The 25,709-nt window shown below is 37.3% G+C and overlaps 1 protein-coding gene across 1 annotated transcript in view; it reads left to right on the forward strand.

The window, feature by feature from the left end:
* Positions 1 to 237: 237 nt before the first annotated feature.
* LOC144449613 (uncharacterized) overlaps positions 238 to 25,709 on the forward strand; it is a 39,869-nt gene continuing 14,397 nt past the window's right edge. Inside the window, exons 1-4 of the mRNA XM_078140185.1 lie at positions 238 to 295; positions 574 to 758; positions 19,006 to 19,141; positions 22,834 to 22,983. Of these exons, the coding sequence (XP_077996311.1) occupies positions 250 to 295; positions 574 to 758; positions 19,006 to 19,141; positions 22,834 to 22,983 (517 nt within the window). The 5' untranslated portion in view covers positions 238 to 249. The remainder of the gene's footprint in view (positions 296 to 573; positions 759 to 19,005; positions 19,142 to 22,833; positions 22,984 to 25,709) is intronic.

Genomic DNA, 25,709 nt, shown 5'->3' on the forward strand with positions numbered 1-25,709 from the left:
GAAAAAGAATACCAGAGTGTCCTACCCTTCCTTTTTTAGCAATTGAGCAAATTGAGCAAATTGAGCAAATGTCGAGCTCGTGCATATGGAATTTTCAAAATCCAGTACTTTTATGGACGGTTGCAAAGATTCGAATCATTCGAGCTCGCGATCGTGAGCGCGCGACAAGACAGATAATTTATATGACCGTTGGGGGCGCTACACAATCGGTACACTCCACACACACGTTAGACTAGACATGCATTACGCATGTTACGTCGTATTCTATTTATATTTCAGCGCGTTTCAAGTTACTGTATGTATTTTAATTAGATATTAATTATTGATTCAAGATAATGAAGTAATTATAAACTTGACGGAACTTTTTGATATTGTCTTTATTCATGTTATTCAATTGTTGATAGACACCAGAATTGTTGCCTCATGCCCTTGGTTGGAGCTAAAGCAATATATCACAGTTCCTGGGATACAATGTAACTAACACCACATAGAATTATCTATTTTGATTCTAATTCTTATTATTCTTAGCAGACCTATAACTCTTATCAACCCAGCCTTGTGTTCCATTTTCAGCACGACCAGAACCTATTGAAGTTACGTTAAATTATATTGATAACCATACAGTGAGTGTTGAATGGCAGGTGATTCAAGAAAGTGGATATCCTGTGGAATTTGTTGAAATGAAATATAGACAACTCAGTCCTAACACCACAAACTGGATTATGCTTCCTCCTGTCTACTACAAAGATGAACAACAAGTAAGTTAGTATTCAATTTAACTTTTGTTCCAAACACAACTTGAAAATTTTACATGAAAAAACAAGTAAGTTTCTTGTCCTTTCCATTTGATAGTTACCTTACTGACAATTACCCCAATTCAATCTTTTTTCGTCCAGTTAATGAAAACGATGTTGCCAAGGAAATCAGTCGCTTAGATCCCCGGAAAGCTATGGGACACGATCATATTCATCCTAAACTCATCATTGATTCTGTTCATTACATTTCTCGTCCACTAACCCACATTATTAACTGTTCTCTCACTGAAGGCATATTTCCAGACCCACTCAAATTTGCAAAAATATCACCAATCTACAAGAAAGGCTCAGTGCTTGAAGCCAGTAACTATAGGCCCATTTCTATTCTACCGATACTCAGTAAGGTTTTCGAATCAATTGTACATAACCAGCTAACCACTTTCCCCGACAAATTTAATATTATTATAAATACCCAATATGGATTTCGAAAAAAATATAGTACAAAACTTGCTTTAGCTGATTTGGTTTCAGACATTACAGACAAAATGGACAACGGTCTAATTACATTTGGCATCTTTATTGACCTTAAAAAGGCTTTTGATACTATTGACCACCAAATTCTACTCAAAAAACTTTCTTACTATGGAATCAGAGGTGTACCTCTCCGCTGGTTCCAAAGCTATCTGGAAAATCGTCAACAGGTTGTTAATATCAACGGCTTCACTTCAAACCCAAGACAGATCAAATGTGGCGTACCGCAAGGATCTATCTTGGGACCTATCCTTTTCTTGATTTATATTAACGATATTAACAAATCTACTGATGCTTTCAACATTCGACTATTTGCTGACGATACTAATCTTTTCAAATACATGACATCCACCCATATTAACCTTTCTCTTCTCAGTAAACCTCTTGACAAAGTCAACCTCTGGTGCAATGCAAACAAACTTACAATTAACATCGAAAAAACAAACTATATGGTCATAAAAACGCCCCAAAAATCCACCCATTTGGAAGGACGTCTTTGTATTGGCAACACACCCGTGAAGGGAGTGTTGTCAGCCACATACCTAGGCGTAGCAATCGACCCCTCCCTTACTTGGAAGTCACATATTGAAAAAGTGAGGAACACAATCAGCCCGAAAGTTGGCATAATTTCACGCATTCGTCACTATGTTCCTAAATCTGTCCTCATCCTCCTCTATAATAGTCTAATTCTCCCCCACCTTAGTTATTGTGTTGAAATCTGGGGAAACACTTATCCAACAGCCCTTGACCCACTTTACCGTCTACAAAAGAAAATAGTTCGTCTCATAACCTTCTCTGACTACCATGCACACTCTACTCCTCTCTTTAACCAACTTAATATTCTTGACATCTATAAACTTTGTAAACTTCAGACTTGCATGTTCATCTACGATCTAAACCATAACCGCTTTACACACACTCTTGACCATTACATCACATACCAGTTGTCCCATAGCTATCCAACCAGTGCTAACAACAGTGGTAACTTTCCAATCCCTAAGGTTAACCTCTCAATTAGTCAACACAACTTCAAGTACGCATCTATTAAAACCTGGAACTCTGTGCCTATGTCTGTAAGAACGATAAACAATAGACATAATTTTAAGAAAAACTTAAAGCAGTATCTTCTGAGGGAATAACCTTTATCTGTTGTCTCTTTCAATTTACCACTGTAATTTTATTTCTGTATATTAGAACTTGTGCTTGTTACCTGTTCTTATTTTACTATTTTTTTCCGTTACGTTTATAAGCTTCCATTTAATTTTGCCACCAACACTTCTCCTTATTTACTAAGAATTGTATTTTTGTTGTTATTGTGAAACTCGTACCAGCCCAAATTTGTATTTATTATCTACATGTACGGTCCATGGACATTGATTAGTTCCTACGAACTATTTCCATGGCCCTCACCAGAAATGTTTTATCCGTTGCTTTCAGAGTTTGTGTATATATTTTTCTCTTCTGGTGGAATAAATTTCAATTCAATTCAATTCAATTCAATTTTGGACCAAGATTTATGAGACAGTATTATGTCAAAGTTGCATCATATATGATGGTTGTTGATTTGTACACTGGGTCAGTGTGGTTATATAGTCTTTGACAGCTGTTATGATAGCATAGTGACATTAATCCATCAATGAGTATTTTAGGGTTGAACTATCCAGTATAAATACTTGATGTGAGCACATACTCAGTGGTACTTGGTATAAGCACATATTCAGTGGTACTTGCATTGGTATGAGCACATATTCGGTGGTACTTGGTGTGAGCACATACTCAGTGGTACTTGGTGTAAGAATATATTCAGTGGTACGTGATGTGAGCACATACTCAGTGGTACTTGGTGTGAGCACATACTCAGTGGTACTTGGTGTGAGAACATACTCAGTATGTGGTACTTGGTTTGAGCACATATTCAGTGGTACTTAGTTTGAACACATACTCAGCGGTACTTGGTATGAGCACATATATTCAGTGGTACTTGGTGTGAGCACATATTCAGTAGTACGTGATGTGAGCACATATTCAATGGTACTTGGTGTGAGCACATACTCGGTGGTACTTGGTGTGAGAACATACTCAGTACGTGGTACTTGGTTTGAGCACATATTCAGTGGTACTTAGTTTGAACACATACTCAGTGGTACTTGGTGTGAGCACATATTCAATGGTACTTGGTGTGAGCACATACTCGGTGGTACTTGGTGTGAGAACATACTCAGTACGTGGTACTTGGTTTGAGCACATATTCAGTGGTACTTAGTTTGAACACATACTCAGTGGTACTTGGTGTGAGCACATACTCAGTGGTACTTGGTGTGAGCACATATTCAGTGGTACTTGCAAGAGCACATATTCAGTGGTACTTGATGTGAGCACATACTCAGTGGTACTTGGTATAAGCACATACTCAGTGGTACTTGCTTTGGTATGAGCACATATTCAGTGGTACTTGGTGTGAGCACATACTCAGTGGTACTTGGTGTGAGCACATACTCAGTGGTACTTGGTGTAAGCACATATTCAGTGGTACTTGCAAGAGCACATATTCAGTGGTACTTGCAAGAGCACATATTCAGTGGTAATTGGTGTGAGCACATACTCAGTGGTACTTGATGTGAGCACATACTCAGTGGTACTTGGTGTAAGCACATACTCAGTGGTACTTGGTGTAAGCACATATTCAGTGGTACTTGCAAGAGCACATATTCAGTGGTACTTGGTGTGAGCACATACTCAGTGGTACTTGATGTGAGCACATACTCAGTGGTACTTGGTATAAGCACATACTCAGTGGTACTTGCTTTGGGTATGAGCGCATACTCAGTGGTATTTGGTGTGAGCACATATTCAGTGGTACTTGGTGTGAGCACATATTCAGTGGTACTTGGTGTGAGAACATACTCAGTGGTACTTGGTGTGAGCACATACTCAGTGGTACTTGGTGTAAGCACATATTCAGTGGTACTTGCAAGATCAAAGAGCACATATTCAGTGGTACTTGGTATAAGCACATACTCAGTGGTACTTGCATTGGTATGAGCGCATACTCAGTGGTATTTGGTGTGAGCACATACTCAGTGGTACTTGGTATGAGCACATATTTAGTGGTACTGTGTGTGAGCACATATTCAGTGGTACTTGGTGTGAGCACATACTCAGTGGTACTTGGTTTAAGCACATACTCAGTGGTACTTGCATTGGTGTGAGCACATATTCAGTACTTGCATAGGTATGAGCCTATACTCAGTGGTACTTGCATTGGTATGAGCACATATTCAGTGGTATTTGGTGTAAGCACATATCAGTGGTACTTGCATTGGTATGAGCACATACTCGGTACTTGCATTGGTATGAGCACATACTCAGTGGTACTTAATGCATTGGTATAAGCACATACTCAGTGGTATTTGCATTGGTTTGAACACATACTCAGTGGTACTTGGTGTGAGCACATATTCAATGGTACTTGGTGTGAGCACATACTCGGTGGTACTTGGTGTGAGAACATACTCAGTACGTGGTACTTGGTTTGAGCACATATTCAGTGGTACTTAGTTTGAACACATACTCAGTGGTACTTGGTGTGAGCACATACTCAGTGGTACTTGGTGTGAGCACATATTCAGTGGTACTTGCAAGAGCACATATTCAGTGGTACTTGATGTGAGCACATACTCAGTGGTACTTGGTATAAGCACATACTCAGTGGTACTTGCTTTGGTATGAGCACATATTCAGTGGTACTTGGTGTGAGCACATACTCAGTGGTACTTGGTGTGAGCACATACTCAGTGGTACTTGGTGTAAGCACATATTCAGTGGTACTTGCAAGAGCACATATTCAGTGGTACTTGCAAGAGCACATATTCAGTGGTAATTGGTGTGAGCACATACTCAGTGGTACTTGATGTGAGCACATACTCAGTGGTACTTGGTGTAAGCACATACTCAGTGGTACTTGGTGTAAGCACATACTCAGTGGTACTTGGTATAAGCACATACTCAGTGGTACTTGCTTTGGGTATGAGCGCATACTCAGTGGTATTTGGTGTGAGCACATACTCAGTGGTACTTGGTATGAGCACATATTCAGTGGTACTTGGTGTGAGCACATATTCAGTGGTACTTGGTGTGAGAACATACTCAGTGGTACTTGGTGTGAGCACATACTCAGTGGTACTTGGTGTAAGCACATATTCAGTGGTACTTGCAAGATCAAAGAGCACATATTCAGTGGTACTTGGTATAAGCACATACTCAGTGGTACTTGCATTGGTATGAGCGCATACTCAGTGGTATTTGGTGTGAGCACATACTCAGTGGTACTTGGTATGAGCACATATTCAGTGGTACTGTGTGTGAGCACATATTCAGTGGTACTTGGTGTGAGCACATACTCAGTGGTACTTGGTTTAAGCACATACTCAGTGGTACTTGCATTGGTGTGAGCACATATTCGGTACTTGCATAGGTATGAGCCTATACTCAGTGGTACTTGCATTGGTATGAGCACATATTCAGTGGTATTTGGTGTAAGCACATATCAGTGGTACTTGCATTGGTATGAGCACATACTCGGTACTTGCATTGGTATGAGCACATACTCAGTGGTACTTAATGCATTGGTATAAGCACATACTCAGTGGTATTTGCATTGGTATGAGCACATACTCAGTGGTATTTGGTGTAAGCACATATTCAGTGGTTCTTGCATTGGTATGAGCACATATTGAGTGGTACTTGGTGGGAGCACATATTCAGTGGTACTTGATGTGAGCACATACTCAGTGGTACTTGGTATGAGCACATACTCTGTGGTACTTGGTGGGAGCACATATTCAGTGGTACTTGGTGGGAGCACATATATTCAGTGGGGCTTGGTAGGAGCACATATAGTCAGTGGTACTTGAGGTGAGCACATATTCAGTGGTACTTGGTATGAGCACATACTCAGTGGTACTTGGTGTGAGCACATACTCACTGGTACTTGGTAGGAGCACATATACTCAGTGGGACTTGGTAGGAGCACATATAGTCAGTGGTACTTGAGGTGAGAACATACTCAGTGGTACTTGATGGGAACACATTCTCAATGGTACTTGGTATGAGCACATACTCAGTGGTACTTGGTATTTGTGAGCACATACTCAGTGGTACTTGCATTGGAAGGAACACATGCTCAGTGATACTTGCATTGGGGCGAGCACATACTCAGTGCATGGTACTTGCATTGGTGGGAGAACATATTCAGTGGTACTTGCATTGATGTGAGCACATGCTCAGTAGTACTTGGTGTGAGCACATAGTCAGTTGTACTTGTTATGATCACATACTCAGAGCAATCTGATTGAAATCCGATGTAGATGTCGGCTAATTGCTCATTGCTATTTTACCTTCGTTATTTAGCCTGAATTTACCTTCATGGTACATGTTTACATTTTTATCCTGATCGCCTCCTCTACATCTGAAGCCACTTGGTGGTACTTGCGTTGGTGTGAGCACACACTTAGTGGTACTTGCATTGGTGTGAGCACACACTTAGTGGTACTTGGTGTGAGCACACACTTAGTGGTACTTGCATTGGTGTGAGCACACACCTAGTGGTACTTGCATTGGTGTGAGCACATACTTAGTGGTACTTGCATTGGTGTGAGCACACACTTAGTGGTACTTCCATTGGTGTGAGCACACACTTAGTGGTACTTGGTGTGAGCACACACTTAGTGGTACTTGCATTGGTGTGAGCACACACTTAGTGGTACTTGCATTGGTGTGAGCACACACTTAGTGGTACTTGCATTGGTGTGAGCACACACTTAGTGGTACTTGCATTGGTGTGAGCACACACTTAGTGGTACTTGGTATCCTAAATTATGTGATAAGGTGTTACAGTAACTGGAATTAGATAATAATTTCAAAATTACTTTGGTGACTAGAATTAAATTTTTACTTTTTCGTTATGGTTTTGAAGAAGTCTGGCTAAATCAAGGTGTAAGTGCACCAGAAGCTGTTATTTCTATTTTCACACAATGAGTCAAACATTGTTTCAATTTTAGAATCTCAGTTATAATTTAGCCTCTGCTGGATGTAGTCCGGGGAGGGCTTATAGAGTGGGCATGAACTATGACTTACATATACACGTCAATTTGCTTTGGGAAATGATGCAATTTAGCCGAGTTAGAGCCATTTTGGAGTCAAAAAATGTGATTTTAGGTCAAAAAATTTAAACTCCAAAACTAGTGGGCAGATTGGCCTGAAATTTGGTGGGAATGTTGTTACGGCCATGTTAGTTTAGATTTGTTCATTACATGATGATTCCATTAGTGATATGCAAATTAGGGCTAAAAATGGGGGGTTTTTTTGGTCAAAACTACTGAGGAGATTGGACTGAAATTTGATGGGGATGTATCTGGGCCTGGTGTGTATAGATGAACAAATATCAAGCATATAATGAGTGAAATGCAAATTAGGTGTAAAAAATTTAAATTTTGGTCAAAAACTTAATTCTCAGAAAGTACTTTGTCAATGGGACTAAAACTTGGTGAGATGTTACTAGAAATGTTATTCTGCAGATTTTCTGTAAAACATTTTGGCCCTAGCAACAATGACCACGCCCATAGCAACAACCAAATGGCAATGTGTTTTGGTCAAATAACAAAATCATCAGGTAGGCAGGTGAGTAAACAGTCAAAAATGTATGCAAATATCCTTAGCAACCATGACTGCGCCCATAGCAACTGCCAAACGGTGGTGTATTTCACAAAGATAGGGATTTTTAGACAAGTGAACAAACATTCAAAAAATGTATGCAAATGTACCTAGAAACAAGACCACGCCCTTAGCAACAGCCAAATGATCATGCATATCGCAAAGATAACAGACTGAGTGATTAATAGAGAATTGAATAAACATTCAAGAAATATATGTAAATGTGCCTAGCAACAGGACCATGCCCATAGCAACAGCCAAATGATCAGGTATATTGCAAAGATAATGATATCTATTAATAGACAATAATTGAATAAACATTCAAAAAAATGTATGTAAATGTGCCTAGCAAAAAGATACACCCATAACAACAGCCAAGTGATTGCTTATATTGCAAAGATAAAACAGGGATTAATAGACAAATATACATTCAAAAAATGTATGCAAATATTCAAAAAATATTCAATGCTATAACGCCATTGGCGCTATATTTCATACAATCTAATGCATCACATTACCCAGACTGATAGCAATTCTCTGTAAACATCCATTTAGTCAGGGCTGAAATTTTAAAAAAATTGACCGGCTTGAAGTACAAATTTTGGCAGCATGTTTGGTTAGAGTAACATCTAGGCCTTCAGAAAACTGATGTTGCTCCTCTGGATTCTCTTGCGCAAACTCACAAGAGACGGTTTCCTTGGTAACATTATTTTGAAGGATGCTAAAACATTAAATATGCCATATCTCGTGCCCCAGAAATGCTATAATTACAATTAAAGTATGTTTATATATATTTTAGGGGACAGCGAACTCAATGATTACAGACCTTTTCGATTCAAGCTCAGGGTCATAGTCCAAATTCAAGGTCAACTTAATTTGTTGGACTTTTATCAAAACATTCATTGGAACTTTTCTGTATACTTCCATCCAGATATGACTGGTAAAGCTGTAAGTCGGTCAGAAAATAGCCAAACATACAATCTTTCCTTAAATTTAAAACGTGAAAAAAAGTATATATGAAGTTGTTTTGTAGCAAAAAGCTGTTACCAAGGCAACTACTGTCAATACCAAAATGTTAATATACTAATCTGAAAGTGCTGTTGATAGGATGTCATTGTTTGTATATAGGGTTTTGGGGACAAGAAATTCACTGATTACATGATTCTTTCAATCCAAGGTCAAGGTCATTGTCAAAATTCAAGGTCATCTTAATTTTTTGTAATTATTAAAATACCATCGGAATCTTTTCTATACAACATGTACCTAACATCAGACATGATCTTACAGATGAAAATTGCTCAGCAAATAGCAAATTATATAGTCTTTCAGGAAAAATACAGCAAAGGCATATGCTGAGCTGCTTTTATTACAAACTTCTGTTACCAAGAGAACTGGTAGCAAGATCACCAAAATATGAAGGTACTGAATATCGTACGGTCCTGAAGTGCTACAGATATGATGCAAGTGTCTATATATTGGTTTTAGGTGACGGGCAACACACTTATCACAAGGTCGTTTCGATCCAAGGTCAAGGTATAATCTAATTACAAGGTCACCTCAATTTTTCACTTTTATCGAAACACCCACTCAAGTTTTTTGCTATAAACTGCTGCAGACATCAGATAGCAAATCAGATAGCAAATTATATAGTCTGTCATAAATTTTGTAGCAAAAGCATATTTAGGGTCAGCTTACTATGGGGTAAGGGAATTGTCTGGAAAGGGGTTCTGACAAGGAATGCCGCCTGTACAACCAAGTACTATAAAGATAGCTACTCATACTTTATTGACATCTAACAAAAAACGTACAGATCACATACAAATGGAGGTTTTCCTACATTCCATACATATTGGCTCGAATTTGATATTGATCTTCATTTGATTGGTCAATTAGTTAGTAGAGATTCTTTAGACTTAAAGGTGATTCAAAATGCTCACATTCACTATCGCTAATTTGCTAGATGACATGTTTGTGAAATGTATTCTGGTTTTAAAACTTTAAAAAAGCGTCTGCAAACACCTTAAAATGACCTTTTTTCAGTCAGTTCCCTTCGGATTTACTTCGAGAGTTTTCGGTTATTTCCGGTCCCACCTAGACCACAGGATTTTATGACGTCATAAGGGGTACTGGTTAGCACGTAGCCTATGACGAGCATAGTCATCAGGTGAATAAACTCAACAGCGTTGTGAATAAATACATTGCTGGTTGTTGTAATAGACATCAGTAAACCAAAACTACAGTGTACATGTCTTATTAACCAACATTTACCAATATTTACTCACACTTTCTGACTAATTGTCAGTGTCTGTGGGTATAAATGCTAAAATATTATGTCCCCATATTATGGCAAAATAAATCAAAATGGCTAGACTAGATATATATAAACACTTGTAATGCCGCGTGTTTCACATTCATTGACTTTTATTTATCTGATCTTTTATTATTTGCCGACAAGAAGCATTACGATACCATCGTGACGCGTTGACGGCATCCCGAGGACGGCATATTTTAGCCCAATCGTACTCGCGTCGCTTTTTGAACGGCGCATTTAACAACAAAGTAAACATATTTCATCTCGAATAAATATACTAGCTATTAGAATACCAATGGGAAACTTCAAGAAGGTGTATCAGGACATGCAGTGCCACAATATATTTGTAATTGTTGGTCCCATAATACACTAATTGATTTGATTTGCTCCGAGCATATGGAAGCATGCTCCGAGTCATTGCATCATGTAAATGGAACTGTGACCGACCTAATTTTGTTGTCCATATATGAAATGAGAGTGACCTGTAAATGTTTCATAGTTTTCGTTGTGGTCTTGTATTGTCACATGTTTGGCTTGTGAGCGCAAGTTTGCATATATTATTTTCGGTAAGGGCTGTCTGGGGCGCAATACTCTAGTCCGAGTCTGAGACCCATGTAAAACCTCAGAAACTCGCATTCGGATCGGACTGAACAGAAGTAGGTCTCATCGACTTGTTGGGGACTCTAATTATTGCCTGTTTTTATCACGGTATACAGGTGATTATTATATATCGGTAGGTGGGTATAAGTGTTGTCAAGTTTTGTGCAGTCACCACGGCCGCGGCGGTATACGTAGGATAGCCTTCCGCCGATCAAAGCTGAAGCAGTGTATATACGTATTGACTCTGGAAAGCACATTCGTGTCGGGTTGAATTTATCCACGTGTTGATATAATCCATATTTATCAGATATATTGTAAAATTCTTCAAGTCGTACAGAAATAACGTCTCTAACATCAAAACAAACACTGAGAAATTGGACCGGACGTGGCTAAGTATCTAGTTGCAGGCTTTCTCTCATAACCATGTGCTGGGGTCACGACCTTGATTGCCGCATGCCGATGTCAATATTGTCCAATCATATATAATATCATGAACACATCGCGATATTTGATTTGTTGGTTTCCTAAACTGTATACTTCGAATACCATGATTCGTTACAAAATTCTTCTAATGAATATTAAATAGGCTTGTTGTATGAAGTGATATCGCAACAAGGGAAACCATACAAGTTTTCTTCCAGACGAGTTGCTAAAGTCATATAAATGACAACACAAAACTCACGAAATTTCCTTAATTATTTACAATTTTATTACTGATAATATGGGTAATCTAATAGCTAGTATATTTATAAGAGATAAATATGTTTACTTTGTTGCTAAATGGGCCGTTCAAAAGGCGACATCAACGAGTACGAGTATAGTTGGCTAAAATACCACCATCCTTACAATCAATGTATCAAATGATTCCAGATCCATTTGCAAAGCTACATCCATCATTAAGGATTCCAGTCATCCGGCACATACACTTTCTGTACTGTTACCCTCGGATAGACGGTACAGGAGTATAAAAACGAAATCAGAACGTTTTTAGAGCTTCTATCCATCTGCGATTCGCATTTCAAACTAGTCCTAGGATCGTTTACCATTTGTTTTAGTTTCATATTATTTGTCTCTGCATTTGTATCTTTAGCCTCGTGTATTTTAAATCATTGATGTGTTACATTAATTTTATCTCTAGCTTTCATATTTCACTTGCATTGTCTTTCCAATGTTTTATTCAATTATTGTTTTCTTTCCAATCTTTAGTTTTCAATTTTATTTACCTCAATGCAATTTATGCAAATGGAAATAAAGTTACATATTATATTATATTATTATTATTACTTATGTTTTGTTTTGTTCTAACAAGTAAATTTATCTAAAATTTTTTTGTTAATTCTGTCTGTTGTGTTTAGTAGATTTCTTCCCTTGCAGTAATAAGTCGTTTCTGAGATATGTTTTTCTCTTTATTTACCCATACTGGGTGATTAATTTCAAGTTTAGTTGTGATTCCTCTTCCCCGTTGAGTTAAGCATATTACAGTATGAACTCCCCCCCCCCCCCCCTCCCTGAAACACCTGCCTCAGGTTTGACTTTGACCTTATACATAAAATATCACGTAACCAATATGTAGCCCATCCCTCAAAACCAATTTAAGGACAATTGCATCATACTCATAGCTGTTCCAGACACCAAGATATACAGCATAAACTATTTCAGAATTATTCAAGCTATCAAATAAGTTGACGAGCTAACATCATTTTGTTGACCCGGTAATTTCATTTGTGTAATTTCAAAGCAATGTCCTATATATTTTTTGTCATTATCTTTCTATTATGACCTTTTTGTAACATATATCATTATCTTGTAATAGTAATTATTGTAATGTTTCGGTGATTTAAAAACGGAAAAATTAAGATGACCTTGAATTTTGACTATGACCTTGACCTTGGATCAAAAAGATTGTGTTCAGTGAGTTGCCCGTCCCCTAAAACCCATGTACAGACACTTCGGTCAAATCTATAGGACTTGGGGACCTTGAGTTCTTCAGTATTGTCATATTTTTCATAATTGCAGATCTTGATATCAGTTGTCTTGGTAACAGGATTTTGTAATAAAGCATCTCCAAATAGGCTTTTACTGTATTTTTCCTGAAAGACTATTATATCATTTGCTATATTTATGACTGATTTTCAGCAATAACAACTATGCCTGATGTTAATTATATAAAACTTTCCGCCAGAGTTTTAATAAAATATAGAAAAAATAAGTTGACCTTGAATTTTCACTATGACTTTGAACTTTGATCGGAAATGTCATATGATCAATGATTGCCCGTCTCCCCAAACATATAAACACGTACTTTGGTTATGATTATAGCACTTCTGGAGCCTGAGATATGACGTTTCTTAATGTTTAGCATCCTTCAAAATAATGTCACTGTTACCATGGACACTGCCTCCTGTGAGATTGTGCAAGAGAATCCAGAGGGGCAACATTAGTTTTCTGAAGGCCCAGATATTACTTTAACCAAATATGATGTCAAAAATTGTACTTCAACTCATGTATGGTAACTCTTGTTTTAAGCCACTTTTTGGACCTTGGCGTCCTGACTAATTGCAAGAGCAGAGTCATCTCCGATGACTGCTTGTTTGGATTGTATTAGTATTCTTAACTTTAAGGTTGCCTTAGCAAGGTTTAGATGTTCATCTTATAATCTGTGTATTGAGACCGGAAGAAGGGATGGGATAAATTTACAGGAAAGACTTTGCAAATTTTGTTTAATCAACGACCATAGTTTTATTGAAAATGAGTATCATTTTCTGTTTATTTGTGATTTGTATACCCATCTAAAGACAGTAATAGCTTCCATGTAACTTTTGGACTAATCTTGTTGCTAGATAATTTTTATCATTCAATGGCAAGTAAAAATCCTCAACTTGTAATGTATATTTATAAGGCATTCAGATTGAGAGAAAACTTAAACTCTATTTAAGTTATGTTTATTCTTGACACTGTTTTGCTTTTCAGTTGTATTTTTAGCTCCGCTGTCAGCGAAAGCTGAAAGCGTAGCTTTAGGTATAGGTTGTATAGAGTATAGAGAGTAGAGTGAATCATAGGTGTCCGTCAAACTTTTATATTTTCATCATCTTCTCCGAAAGTGACAGTCAGAATTCTTCGATATTTGGTGTGCATGTTCCCTGGGGGGAGGCTATTCAGATTTGTTCATGCCAAGTTGATCTGTGCCATTTTCAATTTTTTATGATTTTTTTTCATAAAATGACATTTTCATCATCTCCTCACGTACTTCTTGTCAGATTGCTTTGATATCTGGTGTGTTGATGCGCAGGGGGTAGCTTACTCAGATTTGTTAATTTCAAGTCAGCTCATCTTTTCTATTTTTTATGATTTTTTTTTTTGTAATTTAAAGAAAAAATGAATATGTTAATGAGCATTATGGCCGACACCATATTGGAAATCAGTCGACGAGACTTTAAGTAAACTGCCACTTTTCAAAAGACACTATTGACGTCAAACAAGCAATGTAATATGTGCTATAGTCATAATTCTACGCATTGTGCGCCCAAATGACAAGTGTTTGTTCGAAACAGGGTTGTAAACTTCAAATCCAAATTTTGCACCCCTTCTACATAATCAGCCAGTCCACAACAAACTACATTTGCATACGATCTATCCTCATAATAATTAATATGCTCCAGATAGCAACAATTTGAATGGCTGCTCACGGGCCTTATTTTTCGGTATTTTCAACTCGCTGTAACTTTCACTAGAGTTCCCCATTTTAGATACTAAAAACGCCTAAACCTCGACTGATATCTCTTCTTTCGTGCCAGCAAAACAAATTTTGGCATTACATTTAGGAATACCGATTTTCAGACGAATTCGGGACACATACTTGAGGCCCTGAAATTTCGACCCAGTTTTTCGCTCATAGTATGGAAGTATAGCCCTCCATGCTCAGTTTCCTCAATACGGACCGGAAAGTTTACAAATTTCACAAAAAGGGGGATTTTTATGTGTTTTTAATAAGCATGGCAAGTAAATTTAGTAGGATCCTTGTGTAACGGTCCTGACTGTTCAAGAATTTTAGGTAGAAAATGACTGATTTGACCCGGAAGCTGAAGATGACCTCGTTTGACGTCCGGGCGATTTTCCACAGCAAAAACACGGGAGTTCTTGGTACTCACTAAAATCACACTTCAGACCCACTATAAAAGTTTGATGTTTTCAGATAAACTGTATCTTGTGATTAATTCTATATTGTTGTGCAATTTGGAGTGACAGTAAACCAGAATGAAGACAACTCGCGTAAGGAAGGCATGTCTTGGCATGAGGTTGAAGTTATGCAAGAGCAGTCTCACTGCCGACTGTGAATCGACCAAACTTTGTTTATCGGCCGACAGTTTATATGTAAAGTTAAACGACATGAACGTGTCTTGCCATTTCCAAAAGGCAAATATTTGGCAGGTAAAAATAATTAAAATAATTACAACTTTAATTTGGCTTCAGACTTTGCATTATGTTTTTCGTATCTTTCCACGTTTTACATGTAAATCTGAAAAGGTTCTCTCTGGTCATGCCAGTGGTTAGCCCTGCTTACATACGACAGGCGGTGCACAAGTCTATGTTGCTGACTTGACTCTAAACAAATAGTAGGGACAATTGTCAGAATCGAGTCCCGGATTACTCCGTATGCAAGCACGACTCGTCAGTGATCATACCGGGACTGCTTTGAGTACGAGTGAGGTGAGGCATGTTGAGGTAATTTGTTGAGAATTATAAATATTGTGAAATGTCAAGTATAAGGTTTAAATACAATGGAATGATGAAAAAAAAATTGGCCGAGTCTGCTGACAGGCGCCGGTCACAAGAAACTCCGTAAATTAAAATATCAGACGATGTTATGTCTACTATAACTAGTACAAGTTGAATGATGTTGACTTGGTACATTTGTTAGAAAATTGAAATTCGAATTGCATCAAAATTATTTTAGATCCCTAGTTTATTTCATTCATCATTAAAATTTTCCAGGGTTAAAGCTGTAAGACACTGGAATTATTTACAGCCAACCTCAAAATCCTTTTTTTTCTTTTTCTTGTGTGCATTTCCCAGTCATTATTTATCTGAGATTTTGTGTAATTTTTCATAACAGTAGATTTTTTAAATAAAATGGTGACTATGGTATAAAAGTACAATACATTACCAATTTGCTGTGTAAAATGTGTTTCATATGAAAGCACTAACCACTTTATTACATCGCTAAAACAAAACTGCATAGTGAAGAGCTGAAGAACTGAACCACTTCTCGAGTTACCAAAATAAAAAATTAAATTATAAACAACAGCGGAGCTATTCTGACCGATAGGTCGCTTGTTTTGTTCAATGTACGTATACAATCATTATACTGTAATTCCTCGGGTAAGCACCCTGGGCGGTCTCAAGCCCCCCAAACCCCAAAGTTGGGGTTGGGCGGTTTCCTGCGTACCCTATTTTCGCTGTGACCAAAACAATGCCTCATACATACTATGAGTTTTGCAAATGTGCAGTCTAAATACACTGATTAAAATCTCCGACAATTCTGACTTGCCCGTCCGGAACTGGGAGAATAGATGTCCCTTTGATGTAATTAATCTCTGCATTTATTAGCTCGCACAGCGGCAGCGAAGCGGCTCAATGACTAGTACGCATGCGCGTCGTATATACTATTCGAAAAAATTTGGTGGTTCTCCCAATGATGCATTGCGGCGCGCACTGACTACGCATGCGCCTTCCATATACGACGTGCATTCTCCACGCTACAGTATCATCGTATATCATAGGCGACATAGCATCACCATGCATTGCAATATTGTAACAGTAGGCCTGTTGGCACGATTATCGTAACATTGTAACGAGTATCGAGGCATCACTGTACCTCAAGGAGAAATTTTTACACTATTTGGAAGTTTGATGCACGGCGGTACGCGATACGGACCACTGATGACATAGCGCAGTTTAATTTCCGGGTTGTGGATGTGTGGTTTTGATATTTATATTGTCGATAATTGTTTTTTTTTACATGTTTTAAAAAGAATATATACTTTCCTATGTTTGTTGGTACAGTAACATTCCTAAATCATCGAGTTGAATTGTCCAAAGACCAACGTACGTTGGTGGAGGGTCTATGATAAGTTGCCTGATTGAAAATGAACAATATTAATCTAATGGCTATGATGGTTTTTGAAACCAACAACTGCATAGAGTGTTGACTTGCTTTACTTCTTGTCCATGTCAGAGAATTAGTTGTCATTCAATAAAATAAATTTTGATGGTCAATACCCCTGGAAAATGACCCAAATCAAGTGTATCAACGGTCACAAATGAATCTACCCTGCGCGAGCTTATGGGCTTTGCCTAGTTATGATATTAACATTGATAAAACGATTTTCCAAGTAATAAGTACCAGACGGAAGACAAGAAAATTAGAATTTACATTAGGTAATGCAGGAATTGGTAATGGCTTCTCCTCTGTGACAAGCACAGCTGTTTAATGTATATTGGATCGTGACACATGATATTGTACATGTAGTATGATGTACCCAGTCCCATGACGATAAAGACGTAATACATGTAAGTGTTGACAACTTTCAATGCATGGTCAGTGAATAGCTCTGCCAGTATCATATACCCAACGTGATTGGGTGAAATTGCTCACTTTTTTGTAAGCTGCGATCCTATTGGTCATATATGACGTAGTGACCTAATTACATTAATTATTTCACAACATGGCGACTTGTAAAAAGACTAGCGTAGCGATCACACTTGGAGGTTGGAATGCGCCGTATACAGTCATCTTATGAAGGGAAATATACATTTTTAGCAATGTTACATTCCTAGAAAGCATACTGATGTTTCTGTGATGTAAATAGCAGATTGAATTACGACATACCGTCATATGGAAGAATTGAAGCTACATATGTTGATGTGAGTCCACCCACCTGGATTATGTTTACAGTTACACATCGTTGTATGTATATGTACTACAATTTTACAAAATATACCAATGCATGCCAAGTCAGTCATTTTCTAAATCCTCCAAAATAATATAGATTAAAAAATGAAATTATTCAGTTGTCGTCCCCCCCCCCCCTATTTTGAACTAAATCCCCCAAAATTTTATGCAAGGGGGGAGGGGGACAATCAGTATAAGGTACTTTAATCTGGCGTATTATCATTCATATGTAGCCTGCACAACTTCAAATTTATTGTGAGGGAAACCGCCAGCTGTTGTCCCATGGGAGTTACATGAATTTTGATTAAAAGTGTACCTTGTCAATCATTTATTAGCTTAGGGTATCATACTGTCTTATCATTGGTATGAATATTATACAAATGCTAACTTGTTGCCAAGTAGACCTCTGTAGTAGACCGACTATTTTTGCGACAGTCCCAAGAGAATTACATGAATAAATTACATACTTGTTGCCAAGTAGACCTCTGTAGTAGACTGACTACTTTTGCGACAGTCTTGTCTTGTCTTGTTTTGAGAACTACGTGAATAAATTACGTGCTTGTCAATCATTCAACTCTCATTACAATGCAGTCTCATTATTGCCCCCAACACACATTAGCACTGGCGGTGTCTCAAAGGGGCAAACAACTTTGGCGGTACATCAAAATAATGATGAATAAACAATGCAAGGTCAGATTGTGAATGAATTTTTAGACACATGAATGCGGAAAAACGGGAAGAACAAAAATTTCATTCGTCGCATACCAGGATTTACGTTCTTCTTTTATAGCTCACACATACACAATCATCTATTCAAAGTTTAGGTATGGGGGGGGGGGGGGGGGGGGGTTTCCCGTAACTTTGCCAAAAGTCGACATTGTAAAAAAGAAAGGCCTGGGCGCTTGCCCGTGTGAGGGCGCTAACCCGCGGAGCTACGGGTACTTTTTGTCTTGCTTTATTTGTTTGTATATATGTATTTTGGGCCGATGGCCTCAAAATGTGAAGATAAGATGCAACATAGACAATAAACAAGGACACAATAATCACAACCTCCATACGCTAATATTGATATATAAATCTAAACATTCCTAGATTGCTAGTTCGTTATATTACTCATTTCCATGTCTTTTTAATAATTTCTGCAGGCATCATATAAACTTACAAATCTGGAATCAGATGGTCAATATCAACTGTTGATTTGGGCAGTAAATATGGTAGGACCTGGAGCAGTCAATATAGTTGAATTTACAACACAGTCATCAAAATGGGAAGCTGTCACTAGTAAGGCATATTTCATACAATATCTTTTATGTGAAAGGGGATATGTGACAGATGTTTGGTGACGTTGTTTTCAAGTGTTACAGGCTATGAGGGGGATATATGACATGTTTGGTGACATTGTTGTCAAGTGCTACAGGCTATGGGGGGGGGGATATGACATGTTTGGTGAAATTGTTGTCAAGTGTTACAGGCTAACATTACAACGTCATAAACCTCCATTTGTGATAGTTGCAGTGCAGTGAAATTGTTGTCTGGTATAATTCAGCTATTGATAGAATTTTTGAATGACTTTTGACAATGTGATTTTGAAAATTTCACCATATTTTTTGACGTTTTAACGTGCCAGTGTTAATGTTTTTAGAGCCGAGTTCTATGCATAACTGACATCCGTTTGTTTGTCAGTCTCTAGGTATTTCTCTTTTTTTAGCTCCGCTGTCAGCGAAAGCTGAAAGCGTAGCTTTAGGTATAGGTGGGTATTGAGGTATAGAGAGTAGAGTGAATCATAGGTGTCCGTCAAACTTTTATATTTTTACTATCTACTCCATAAGTGACAGTCGGAATTCTTCGATATTTGGTGTGCATGTTCCCTGGGGGGAGGCTATTCAGATTTGTTCATGCCAAGTTGATCTGTGCCATTTTCAATTTTTTATGATTTTTTTTCATAAAATGTCATTTTCATCAACTCCTTGAAAACCTCTTATTAGATTGCTTTGATATCTGGCGTGTTGATGCGCAGGGGGTAGCTTACTCAGATTTGTTAATTTCAAGTCAGCACATCCTCATTTTTATTTTTTATGATTTTTTTTTTGTAATTTGAAAAAAAAAGGAATATGTTAATGAGTATAATGACCGACGCCATATTGGAAATCAGTCGACGAGACTTTAAGTAAACTGCCACTTTTCAAAAGACACTATTGACGTCAAACAAGCAATGTAATATGTGCTATAGTCATAATTCTACGCATTGGGCGCCCAAATGACAAGCGTTTGTTCGAAACAGGGTTGTAAACTTCAAATCCAATTCTGCACCCTTCTACATTATCAGCCAATCCGCAACATCCTCATTTGCATACTGTATCCTGATTCGACCAGAAGCTGAAGGTGACCTCATTCGACCGAGCGATTTTCCACAGCAAGTGTCTTGAGTATCAACACGGGACGTTCTTAGTACTCACTAAAATCACACTTCAGACCCACTATAAAAGTGTGATGTTTTCAGATAACATGTAACTTGTGGTTAATTCTATATTGTCGTGCAATTTGGAATGACAGTGAACCAGAATTCAGACAACTTGCGTAAGGAAGGGCATGCCAGGCATGCGGTTGAAGTTTAAATATGGCCGACAGTTCACATGTAAAGTTAAACGACATGAACGTGTCTTGCCTTTCCAAAATGCAAATATTTGGCAAGTAAAAATAATTAAAATAATTACAACTTTAATTTGGCTTCAGACTTTGCATTATGTTTTGCGTATCTTTCCCCGTTTTACATGTAAATCCGAAAAGGTTCTCTCTCATCATGTCATCAGTGTCAGTGATCATACCGCGCGGGGTAGTCCTCGGGTGCACGAGTCTGTATTACTGACTTGACTCTAAACACCGGAGGGGGAGGGACAATTGTCAGAATCGAGTCCCGAATTCCTCCGTATGCAAGCAGGACTACGTGCGGGGCTGCTTTGAGTACGAGCGAAGTGAGGCATGTTGAGGTATTTTGTTGAGAATTATAAATATTGCGAAATGTCAAGTACAAGGTTTAAATACAATGGAATGATGAAAAAAATGGCAGAGTCTGCTGACAGGCGCCGGTCACAAAAAACACTGTGAATTAAAATATCAGACGATGTACATGTATGTATTAATCGCCGACAATCCACCCGTATGCACGAGGGCGGACTAACCCGGAAGCAAGTCGTTGTCAGCCATACGTTACAGTGGTAACATCGTCCGAGAAATCGCTGCGTTCAGAGTGTCATTATTCACAGAATTGTTGTTTTCGAGTGAAAACCCGTCTTGAATTGTATAACTCTAACAAATGAAGACATGTCAAGTTATATTTTGAAAGTTGTATCGCTAGTTTGAGACGATTTTCTCACGTACTATAGTACTATCGAGGCTTACTTGGAAGTAGTAGGACCTTCCAGTTCATCGGGAAGTTTAGCCAGTCCGATAATTCTTTCTGGTTTAGTTTACAACACTTTTGATCACGCAGATTTTGTTGTTGTGATGAAAAGAAATTAAAAAAAGACCATTTCAATCATTTCGTTGTGTTTTCTTTGTGAAAGGTAACCGAACATGAACGAGTGTTACCACTGTAACGTATGGCTGAGAACATGGATGTATTAGTGCATCCATGCTGAGAATGACTCTCTTCCGGGTACTTGAGATTGTCGCCGTACGGAAACTAAGATGGCGATTAATACATTTCTTCCCTATATATATCTACCACAACTAGAACAAGTTGAATGTTGTTGACTTTGTAAATTTGTTAGAAAATTGAAATTCAAATTGCCTCAAAATTATTTTAGATCCCTAGTTTATTTCATTCTTCATTAAAATTTTCCAGGGTTACAGCTGTAAGACACTGGAATTACTTATAGCCAACCTCAAAATCCTTTTTTTTCTTTTTCTTGTGTGCATTTCCCAGTCATTTTTTTCTGAGATTTTGTGCAATTTTTCATAACAGTAGATTTTTGTTATAAAATGGTGACTATGGTATAAAAGTACAATACATTACCAACTTCTGTGTAAAATGTGTTTTATAGTGAGACATCATATGAAACCACTAACCACTTTATTGCATCGCTAAAACAAAACTGCATAGTGACTCGAAGAGCTGAAGACCTGAACCACTTCTACATGTCACCAAAATAAAAAAGTAAATTAAAAAAAAAACAGCGGAGCTATTCTGACCGATAGGTCGCTTGTTCTGATGAAAATGTCCATATTTTGTCAAAGAAATAGTCACTGCTCTTGATAAACGACCCATCGTTAAACAAAATGTTCCCTACTTTAAAGTCTGTCGTGTGATTTTGCTGATCTCAACATATAAGTTAGTAGTAATAGCTATGGCAGTTGTTGCAACACCAATTACATTCTGAAAAGTGAATGAACAGCTGAGTGCTGTAATAGTCCCTTCACTTCATAAAATTAATGCATGTTCATCGTAAAGTTTGAGAATATTTTAGTTTAGAATTGTCATAATAAAAAAAAATTAGTGGGTCTATGTATATAATAAATAGATAATCTCATGGTATTTTTCATTTGTGTTGCATCATCTCGCACTCATGAATCCCCTGTGTCTGTATCTGATACAGCCAACATGAGGGGAGTCACTCATCTTCAATGACGTAGCTCATTCGGAAAATACCAAGAGATTATAATTAAGTATATTTTAAGTGTAGTCCATATATTTATAGTCACTAGTGTACTGCATTGTATATTTTAAGTCAGGGTCATTAAATTCTTGTCATTTAGTAACATGAAAAAGAGGAAAATATTCATTTTGAAATGTGTATTGAAACAAGCAATTATTGTCCTCTATGCCAAACATTAATTTTGTCAATAGTGCTTCATCCTGTAAGGAGGAAATACAAAATAAATGGAATATTCAAAAGCTGTCCAAAAACTTTGTTTGGTAAGTTTACAACTTACAACATTTCTATTAATGTTAATAACTATCTTTATCATTACAGAATCACCACTTAAAAGATCAAGAATGCCTAAAAGTGTATCTGTTCTCTTTATTGGAATTGGCTCTCTCATTTCCATTGCAATGTTTATCTTCCTCTGTCTGGTTGTTACATGTTTCTTTCAAAAGGCGTACCACAGACTTAGAGATGATGGTAAGATAACTGTTTCTGTTTCCAACTAATACCAACAAATACTGTCATGTTTACCTTCTGTGTGTATCTGTCTGTCTGTCTGTGTCATATCGTTTTCTTCTCAAAAACAGCTGTCTCAATTCAAATATAATCACAGGGGCTTGAAATTGTCCATATTTGTTTACAAATAGTTGTTTTTGTTTATTGTTCTTTATACACTTTCTTTCTTTCTTTCTTTCTTTACAAAAGTTTGTTTTTTATTTCTTTACTTTTTTATGCTCTTTAAAAATATCTTTTCCCTACAAGGTGCCATGTAATAAAGCGATGATTTGAAAATCTGGTGTGTTTTTCTAAATCAATTTTAACTTGTTCTTTTTAATTGGTGGTTTTAATAACCCAGCTTTACTATACTATGACTACCTTATTGATTATTCATGAGTTAGTTCTACTGAGCACCCTCAACCGTTGACCCTTCCTCGTCCCCCACTCACCATGAAAGAGACAAGAGTAGAAACTCACGCTGATCCACTTTCGATGTGTCAGATATGTCAGCGAAATAAAAAGTCTGCTAATGTAATCTCAATCAGACATTCATTGTCTTTCTAATCCATGAGTGTTTAGCCACATTTGCTTTAAAAATAATCAGTATATATTTCAAAATGAGGTAATAATCGAGAGGAGTTTGATCGAGTGATGTGTCCGACGAATGCCTGTGTGTTTACAGTTGTACTTTTTAAGATTGTTTTGTATTTTAAGTGGCTCTGATCACAGTCTCTGTGGATTTTAGCCACTATATACATTTTTATTATAAAAATTATTATTATATAATAATATTATTTAATTACATTATTGTAATGAGCAATAATAACACCTAGTTAATCTGATGACTGACTGCTTCTTAATGATGAAAGAGGTGTCTAAAACCACAGAGATAACCAGGAAATATACATGTTGTCAAACAGGATGTACAACATGTGGACTGTCCACTTTGTTTTCAAATCATAATGTCCCTGAAGTGAGCGTGTCATATCACCGAGTCTTACTTCATGTCACCATACAAAATAATAATTTGTGAAAAACAACAATAACTATGTTAATCTTTACCAAAATGTGGCTATGGAGAGTGACAAACGTATACAATCTAAACTGTACACTATAATTACCTACCATCGATTGCCTGTATATTATAGTTCTAGGATCTGTTATTAGAAATCTTCACGGGCTCAGTAGAACTGCCTCATAAATAATAAATACTAAGGTAAGGTAGTCAGTCATAGTAAAGGTGGTTAATTAAAACCAACAAAAGAACAATTAAGTTATAATTGATTTTAAGAAGAAAAAAACCACCAGATTATCAAATTGTCACTTTATTACATGGCACTTTGTAGGGAAAACATGTTTTTAAAGAGCAACAAAAACTAACAAACAAAAAACAAATTTTTGTAAAGAAAGAAAGAACATATAAAGAACAAGGAACAAAAACAATTATTTGTAAATAAATAAATATGGACAATATCAAGCCCCTGTGATATAATTGGTACACATGTTGTTTAGGGTTATGGCTAGGTTTTGGTACACATGTTGTTTAGGGTTATGGCTAGGTTTTGGTACTCACGTTGTTTAGGGTTATGGCTAGGTTTTGGTACACATGTTGTTTAGGGTTATGGCTAGGTTTTGGTATACATGTTTAGGGTTATGGCTAGGTTTTGTTACACATGTTGTTTAGGGTTATGGCTAGGTTTTGGTACACATGTTGTTTAGGGTTATGGCTAGGTTTTGGTACACATGTTGTTTAGGGTTATGGCTAGATTTTGGTACACGTGTCGTTTATGGTGATGGCTATGTTTTGGTACACATGTTGTTTAGGGTTATGGCTAGATTTTGGTACACATGTCGTTTAGGATGATGGCTAGGTTTTGGTACACATGTCGTTAAGGGTTATGGCTAGATTTTGGTACACATGTCGTTTAGGGTTATGGCTAGGTGTTGGTACACATGTTGTTTAGGATTATGGCTAGGTTTTGGTACACACGTCGTTTAGGGTTATGGCTAGGTATTGGTACATATAATCTCTATAATTATTAAAGCATAGAGGCAAAACTACCATCCATGGACAGAAGTCAGTGAATTTACATTTTTGACAGACATTAGCAGATTGAAAACCAAAAATGTTAATCATGCATTTCCAAAATGTAATTGTGCTGTAACATTGACAGTTTTGAAACTTGACATAGTAAAGGAAATGCTTGCACGATTGACATTTCTGGTTTTCAATTGTGTCTATAAGAACCTAGTCAGTTTCTTGGGGGGGGGGGGGGGGAATTGGTATGGGGATCATCCTGTTGTTAAAATTTAGGACATCCACTGGTGTGTTGGTTTTCAGATGACACACCATAACGTCTGACGAAAAGTTATGAAGCTGTATCAAATTTTAGACTTTTGTTAGCTCCGCTGTCAGCGAAAGCTGAAAGCGTAGCTTTAGGTATAGGTTGTATAGAGTATAGAGTGTATAGGTGAATCATAGGTGTCCGTCAAACTTTTATATTTTCACTATCTTCTCTGAAAGTAACAGCCAGAATACTTCGATATTTGGTGTGCATGTTCCCTGGGGGGAGGCTATTCAGATTTGTTCATGCCAAGTTGATCTATGCCATTTTCAATTTTTTATGATTTTTTTTCCAAAAATGACATTTTCATCAACTCCTCATAAACTTCAAGTCAGATTGCTTTGATATCTGGTGTGTTGA

Source organism: Glandiceps talaboti, chromosome 18 (genome assembly GCF_964340395.1).
Source record: "Glandiceps talaboti chromosome 18, keGlaTala1.1, whole genome shotgun sequence".
Taxonomy (NCBI): domain Eukaryota; kingdom Metazoa; phylum Hemichordata; class Enteropneusta; family Spengelidae; genus Glandiceps; species Glandiceps talaboti.